Source organism: Solanum pennellii, chromosome 1 (genome assembly GCF_001406875.1).
Source record: "Solanum pennellii chromosome 1, SPENNV200".
Classification (NCBI taxonomy): domain Eukaryota; kingdom Viridiplantae; phylum Streptophyta; class Magnoliopsida; order Solanales; family Solanaceae; genus Solanum; species Solanum pennellii.
Window position 1 is genome coordinate 90,982,646 of NC_028637.1, and position 7,605 is coordinate 90,990,250.

General features: G+C 31.8%; 1 protein-coding gene across 1 annotated transcript; it reads left to right on the top strand.

Moving 5' to 3' along the window:
- Positions 1–3,832: 3,832 nt before the first annotated feature.
- On the top strand, positions 3,833–5,637 carry LOC107014207 (AAA-ATPase At4g30250-like). Its single transcript, XM_015214059.2, has one exon. The coding sequence runs from the start codon at positions 3,929–3,931 to the stop codon at positions 5,465–5,467; it is 1,539 nt and encodes a 512-aa protein (XP_015069545.1). The 5' UTR covers positions 3,833–3,928; the 3' UTR covers positions 5,468–5,637.
- The last annotated feature ends 1,968 nt before the right edge of the window (positions 5,638–7,605 follow it).

Genomic DNA, 7,605 nt, shown 5'->3' on the forward strand with positions numbered 1-7,605 from the left:
GTCCAGCAGTAGTCCTCTTTGACTTGTCCCCTCCAGGATACAACAGCCTTCACAAAGTATAACTCAACAACTCTGGACAAGAGTTGAGTCCAAAGCTCCACAAAAAAGAACACCTCCCTTCAACTAATAAGAACTCTCTTTTAGACTAACTCTTTCACTCTTTGTTTTCTCTTATGAATTGTGTGTCTCTAAAACCAAATGAAGACTACCACTATTTATACTACAAGAAGTCTTCCTAGCAATGAATAGGAAGATAATGGAGGTAGTAAATAGTGAAGATAATGGCCTTAGGAGTTTCATAGGTTACAATGGGAGTTACATAGGTTACATAAGTTACAATGGGAGTTACATAGGTTACATAGGTTACAAAGAGTAATGGAGAAATTAAGAATGAAATACATTGATGGATAACCAATGCTAATGGATGATGTAGAAGTCATCCATTCCAATGTTCATTCTTATAACTCCAAAATAAAGCAATTTAATATGTTAAATATTAATATTAAAATGCTAATAACAACTCGTATATAATAAAACAAAAACCATGCATATTTTATATGTTTATTGAGCACCTTAATTTTGGTAGTACATGCTAAAGGAAATCCAAAGCTTTTCCTTTTATCCATCTCCAGTTATACAAAAGCTCTCACCTCAAACTAAATTTATTTATTCCCCATTTCCTTTTATCATTTTTCCAACTCATTTTCTTTTGGACGTCTAAACATAGAGTCCAGAGTCTAAAGGATATAAACTATTAATAAAAATTTTAAAATGATATATAAAATTTTATACTAACCAAAACGGCAAAATCGCTAAAACAACAGCGATTTCCTCCAATGGCAGCAATTTTGCTTTTCCGGGGGAGGAAATCGCTGACTCTCTAAACATATATGGTCAAGAAGACTCATGCCCACTTGACCATGATTAGATTCTAATCATGGAAATGAGGGCCAAACTAATGGAAATATTATATATGTTAATGCATTTTCTTTTATAATCATATGGTATACATTAAGAATATCGACAAATTAGGTTCGTTTTTAAAAAAGAAACACTACTCCTTAGCACGAAAATCAAGTAGTATTGCATATAATTTTAGTCACTAAATAAATCTTTTTATTGTGTGGACTTTATACTATGCATCATTGCTCAGCATTCCATTTCATTCAATTATTAATATTTCAACTAATCATAGTATATGCTAGAACATAATATCCACATTAGAGACATTGGTCTTGAACGGATTAGCCAGTTTTAGATGTATTCTAACTTTTTTTTTTCTGGACACCTTTTATAGTGAGGAAAATGGTGGATGAGTATTCATCAAAAGCCACAAAATATAAAATTTATGCATGGTAGAAAAGACAATTTATGAGTTAATCCATGAACATGTGCCACAAATTGCTTTTTTGGCTTTATTCTTTACCACTTTCAACAAGGCTGACCTCCAACTAATATTCTAATACCCTTCCTTAAAATAAAATGCTTTAAAATTTTGGCTTTTAGTGTCAATCTGGCTCCTTGCTTCTTTTTCTTTTTTTCCTAATTATAACATATATGAACATATAACAAATGTGAATGTGAAATAGCAGATGTGCTACCATAAAAATCTTTGAATCTGATAAAATTGAAGTTTGACATATATATATATATATAAAACCCAATTATTATTGAAATATGAGTCGTAACATAAATAAGATCCAATAATTGAAATAACTCATAAGTCATAACATTTGTACATACTTACATAACAACATCAACTCAACACAGGTCTATAAAGCCTTTAAGATAAGATTGGAACTATATAAGTGTAGAGACAGGACCCCGACCTACTATATTTGTATGTATGAAGTATGAACCTATAGTGTGAGTGCAGCATTTTATTTAAAAGAGACGTAAGAACCTACAGAATAGTACTCGTATGATAAGTGTTAAAGAATGACAAAAAGTTTCATATTGATAGTTATGAAAAGGGTGGACTCCTTATAATATTTTTAAGGTGTTAGTTAGACCTAAGATCTAACTTAATAATAATAAAGACAAAATAACATAAAATATACACTAAAGCTCATATAATTAAGAGAGAACCATTTGTTAAATTGAAACACAAAAGGAAATAAATTAAGGCTCAAGCTTGTCAATATTGTAAGGTGGTAATTAATTATAAAAAAATTGAGGAATCCCTTTTCTCATATTTACAAGATACTTTTATTAAGTAAAGATGGGGAAAAGAAACCTCAAATATATTTGCTTTTGTTGAAGCTCAAAAAACAAATTTAACCTAAAGAAACTTTGTTTGAACGACTTTTTTTTTTAAAAAATAAACTTTGGATTATGTTCGGCCAGTATTTTATATGCAAGAAATTAATGATTAGCATATCTCAATTCAGCCAAAATAGTAACATACAATTGTCCAATTTCCCAGCCATAATAGGCTAGTCGATTTCTTCTCTTTAATTTGTAAATGAAAATAATCCCCTTATTCAATTTATCTGCTCTTGATATATGCAAGCTATATAGTCATGGTAATATATATCAAAGTTTAATAAGTACTCATAAAATTAAAGCTGAAATAATTATTTATCAATTTACAATTATTGTATATACGTAGCTTTTATTAATTAATGTGTACATGAAAGAAGATTAGGAGAAAATGTGATTAGTGTCATGATGAGTAAATAATTCCAAAGAACATTCTCTAACATACAAAGACTCAATTCTACTAAAACTTAAAGCTAAAGCTGCATATTCAAGTTTGAAAAATAAATATTCTCTCCGTTTAAAAAAGAATGACCTTATCTTTTTTAGTCTATTTCAAAATGAATAATCAATTTTTTTTGTAACATTTTAATTTTAAACTTTTTACGTGGCATGTTTAAGATCACAAGATTAAAGGACAATTCTTACATTTTACATAACTTCAATTTAGGACCACAAAATTTAAAAATATTCTTTAATTTTTTTAAATTTCATGTTAAATCAAATCAGACCACTCTCTTTCAAACGAAGAGAGTAATTGTCTAAAGCAAATTAAGGCCCCTTTTTCTTCTTCTTCAAATTCCAATGTCTTCGTGTACGTGTGCCACTATATATATATATATATGTTCTCCTTAAATTGAACTTTCATTGATAATAAACGATGTTTTTTTGTCTTGGGCTGATCAATAAAAAACGATATTAATTCATTACCAATTTGAAGTAAATCATGTCATGATGGGTAATAATAATGAAAAATTAAACAACAGTTGAGTCAACTTAATGGGACAAGCTAGGACAAAGTAAGTATATAATTATTCATATAGTGGAGTTAGAAATTATAATTAATTGACTTAAGTTTGGGTGTCAAATGATCAATTGTTAAATTTGAGAAGGTCAAAATGGACTAAATAATTAATGAAAATGTCACTTGCAGTAAAATGGATTGGATCAACATAATCTAAACAATTGGTTATAGTCCAACTCATCTAATTCATTTTACCAAGTTTTAAATTTATTTATTTAATTATTAAACAATACTAACCAAAAAAAAAAGATTTTTTCATGTTTAATATATATCCAACAAAATATTTGACTATAGCACAAATGTATTAAGGACTAATTTTATCACCCCTAATTTTTAAGTGAAAAAAACCCATCCAATTAACACCATCCTATCACTTTTACTCCCACTCTGTTTTTGCTAATTACCTGCATTCCTTCTTGCCCAAGGACCAAAGGGAAAAAGTAAAAGACCAGTGTCGGCTCCATTCCTATCTTTTGCTTTTACTTTTGTTTTACACTCTTCTTTTCAGCTCTCAAACAGTCACTTTATTTTCCTTTTTTTTTAATCAAAATTAAACTATATTTACACCCACCAAATTATACTCTTATCTCCCAAACTTCATCTCCATTTCTCTCTTCTCTCTTCTCCAACAAACAATCATCAAACATGGACATATTGTCACAAATCTGGTCCTTCTTAGGCCTTCTAACTGTTGTTCAAAACGTTTTGCCAACTCAGCTTCTATCCTTATTTCATTCTTTCTACGAATCTATTCAAGATTTCTTCAGCCCTTATTCCTACTTCGAAATCCCTGAATTTAACGGTTATTGTGGCGTTGACGTTAACGATCTTTATCGACACGTAAATCTTTACTTAAACTCCATTAATTCCTCTTCCACTTGCCGTCGTCTTACTCTCTCTCGCTCTAAATCTTCCAACCGCATTTCCTACACCGTTGCGCCTAATCAGATGGTGCACGACGCTTTCCGCGGACACCACCTTACTTGGACGCATCAAGTCGATAACGTTCAGGATTCTGTTGAGGAGAAGCGTAGCTTCACCCTCAAACTCCCTAAACGTCATCGACTTGAGCTCCTCCCTCCTTACCTCGAGCAGGTAACTGCTCGAGCTGAGGAGTTCGAGAGAGTATCTCGTGAGAGGAGACTTTTTACGAATAACGGACATGGTTCGTACGAATCTGGCTGGTCTTCTGTTCCCTTTCGTCACCCTTCCACGTTCGAGACACTCGCTCTCGAACCGGACCTGAAAACACAACTCATGGATGACCTAACTGCATTTTCACAAGGGAAAGAGTTTTATCATAAAATCGGACGTGCATGGAAGCGTGGATACTTGCTGTATGGACCTCCAGGGTCAGGAAAATCTAGCCTCATTGCTGCTATGGCGAACTTTCTGTGCTACGACGTGTATGATCTCGAGTTAAGCAAAGTCTCTGACAACTCTGAGCTCAGAGCTTTACTCATACAAACAACGAATCGATCCATTATTGTTATTGAAGACATTGATTGTTCTATTAACTTAACGGGGGATAGGATGGCGAAAATGAGGAGCAATCAAACAATGCATAAAAAGAATCGTAATGTGATGATGAGCGATAGTACTGAAGATAACGGACGTGTGACGTTATCTGGCTTGTTAAACTTCACAGATGGGCTATGGTCGTGTTGTGGAGAAGAAAAGGTTATTGTTTTCACTACGAATCACAAAGACAATGTAGACCCGGCGTTGGTTAGATGTGGGAGAATGGACATGCATGTTAGCCTTGGCACGTGTGGGATGCATGCCTTCAAGGTCTTGGTGAAGAATTACCTAGGTTTAGACTCGCACGTGCTATTCGACGTCGTGGAGAGCTGCATAAGGTCAGGTGGGACCCTAACGCCAGCTCATATAGGAGAGATCTTGTTGAGGAACAGGAGGGATGCTGATGTGGCGGTGAAGTCCGTGTTGACCGCCATGCAAGCGAAGATATTAGGTGCTGACGTGGATGCTACGGAGGGCGGACACGAGTATGATGACATGGCAAGGACGCCGGAGAGCATAGGTCGGAGGTTGATGGAGTCGCCGGATCATTGGCCGGAAGGTTCACCGGAGAAAAAGAAGAAGAAAGAAGGGTATAAAAATGTCAAATTCTTAGTAAGACTTAGATCGTTGACCAAGTCAGACTCAGGAAGAAGAGGTGTGTAAATGTAATTAATGGATGATTATCTAACATTTTAAGTTAGGTTAATCTGTTAATGAAGGGGTCTACATTATAAAATGTTTATCTAGTTTACGTACGAGTGTTTGAAATGGAAGTTTTGGCTGGATTTGAGTACCCCATTTTATTAAAGATATGTGGTGTTCACTTTAGGGAACATTTAGATATTATATATTTCAATACAAGTCAAATGAATAGTCCATAAAGAAGTAAACTTGACCTTAGATGAACGTAAAGGCCAAGAAACATAATAGTTATTTTGGAGAGAAAGTACAATACGGTTATTATAAGAATTGAGAAGAGGCATTTAGAAGAAAAGGCACAAGAGCTTTGCCAACTGGCTGTCAGGCCCGGGGCCAGTAGTGTAATGTTATCATTAACTAATCCTTATCAAAATTGTCAGATAAATAGTCTCTGTTGTAATATATTATTTCGATTTTAATTTAATGTAGGATTGACTAGTTTGATGTGAAGAATAAAAGAAAACTACTTTCATAATCAATTGGGAAAACACATAAAAAAAAATCATAAGATTGACAGCACAACATATATAGCACTTAACATTATACGGAACTTTTAAAATTCATCTTAATATTTTTGAAGTGATTTTTTTTAATTTTGAAATTATAACATTATTCTCATATGATATATCGTAATCACGTAAGTATCATATCATAACTATTTAGACACCATGATTTATTTATTTATATTTATTCAACATTTTTTCTCTAACACTTTTTATATATAAATACACCAATTAATCAATTTATAAATACATACTCTCCCCTACCCCCTGCCCCCTTTTTTTTCTTCATCTTTTCAACTTTCAATACTTTATTTTCTTTCTTCTTTCCTATTTAACAATTTTTAAAAATATCTTTAAAAAAATAATTCACTATAATATTCACAATATCTTCTTCAAACTTCCCACTAATTTTTCCGTTGGTGAATTAAATTTTTTGAAAGTCAACTTTTTCTTGACAATTCTAATAAGAAATGAAGATGACATAAAAAAGTTGATAAAGAAAATTACAAACTCTATGACAAATGTTTAAATGGATCTAGAAATCAAAATGAGTCACTCAAAATTTAAGAGAGTTTATGTTTACAAAATTGACGTCAACAATATAGTGTGAAATTGATGTCAATCAAATGACACTACTATTGAATTTACGCATTATTAAAGGACTAGTGAAATTAGAATAGTAAATATACATGGGATGAAAATAGAAGTTGAGATGTTTCAATGGAAAAAAATGTGTATTGAAAAAGATAATAAAATAATTTTTTTTGAAAAGTAATTAAATAGGAAACCGCCATTTTATTTACCTCCAAATAAGAGAATTTACATATTTTTAAAGAGTTAATATATTAAGAAAAACTATTTAAAATATTAATTATATATTGATCAATAAAAAAAGATCATGTGTAAGATTTTACAAAATTTAATTATTTTTTCTTTTTTTCATGTGCTTTTATGAGAGTACACTTACTCTTTCCGTCACATCATTCCTTATGATGTTTAAATGAGTAGAAAGACATTAACGGTATATTCAAACCCCCCATATACTTTAAATGCTAATATAAATTGTGCTTTCAAATAAAGGAGATCTTTTTATATATTTTCTTTTAATTTTATGATGAGTTTATTCTATGTCTGCTAAAAAAACAATTACAAGATAACTCATCCTCAAATTAGTTAATATAAAATTGTAGTCCACATTAAGGGCGGTGAGATAACAATTGCATGTAATTAATCTTGGTTATTGGGATAACTTGTTATCCCTACCAAATGAGCCACAAGTAAATCAGATTTTTTGATTCTTTGTAATTTTAAACTAAAAGTATATAAATATAATAGCGTATTTTTTTAATCTCATAATTTAAACTAAATATATCACGTAATCAATAAATGATTTTTACCCTCCTTGATTATGAATAGAATGTTTTAGACGTTGGTGTACTAGTACATTCGTTGATGTGGGCTAGTACTGGGTTACACTCCATGTTAAGCAGAGATTTTCTTGAGGAAGCCCAAGCTGCAGCCCAAATTTTTTACGCCACCCCATCTCCCCAAAATTATTTCAAATTTTATTTTTTATGCCATCTCTATCCCCAGCCACCC

What these genes read in the sequence shown, in the direction of transcription:
- LOC107014207 (XM_015214059.2), top strand. Translation starts at nt 3,929, where the DNA reads ATGGACATATTGTCACAAATCTGGTCCTTCTTAGGCCTTCTAACTGTT.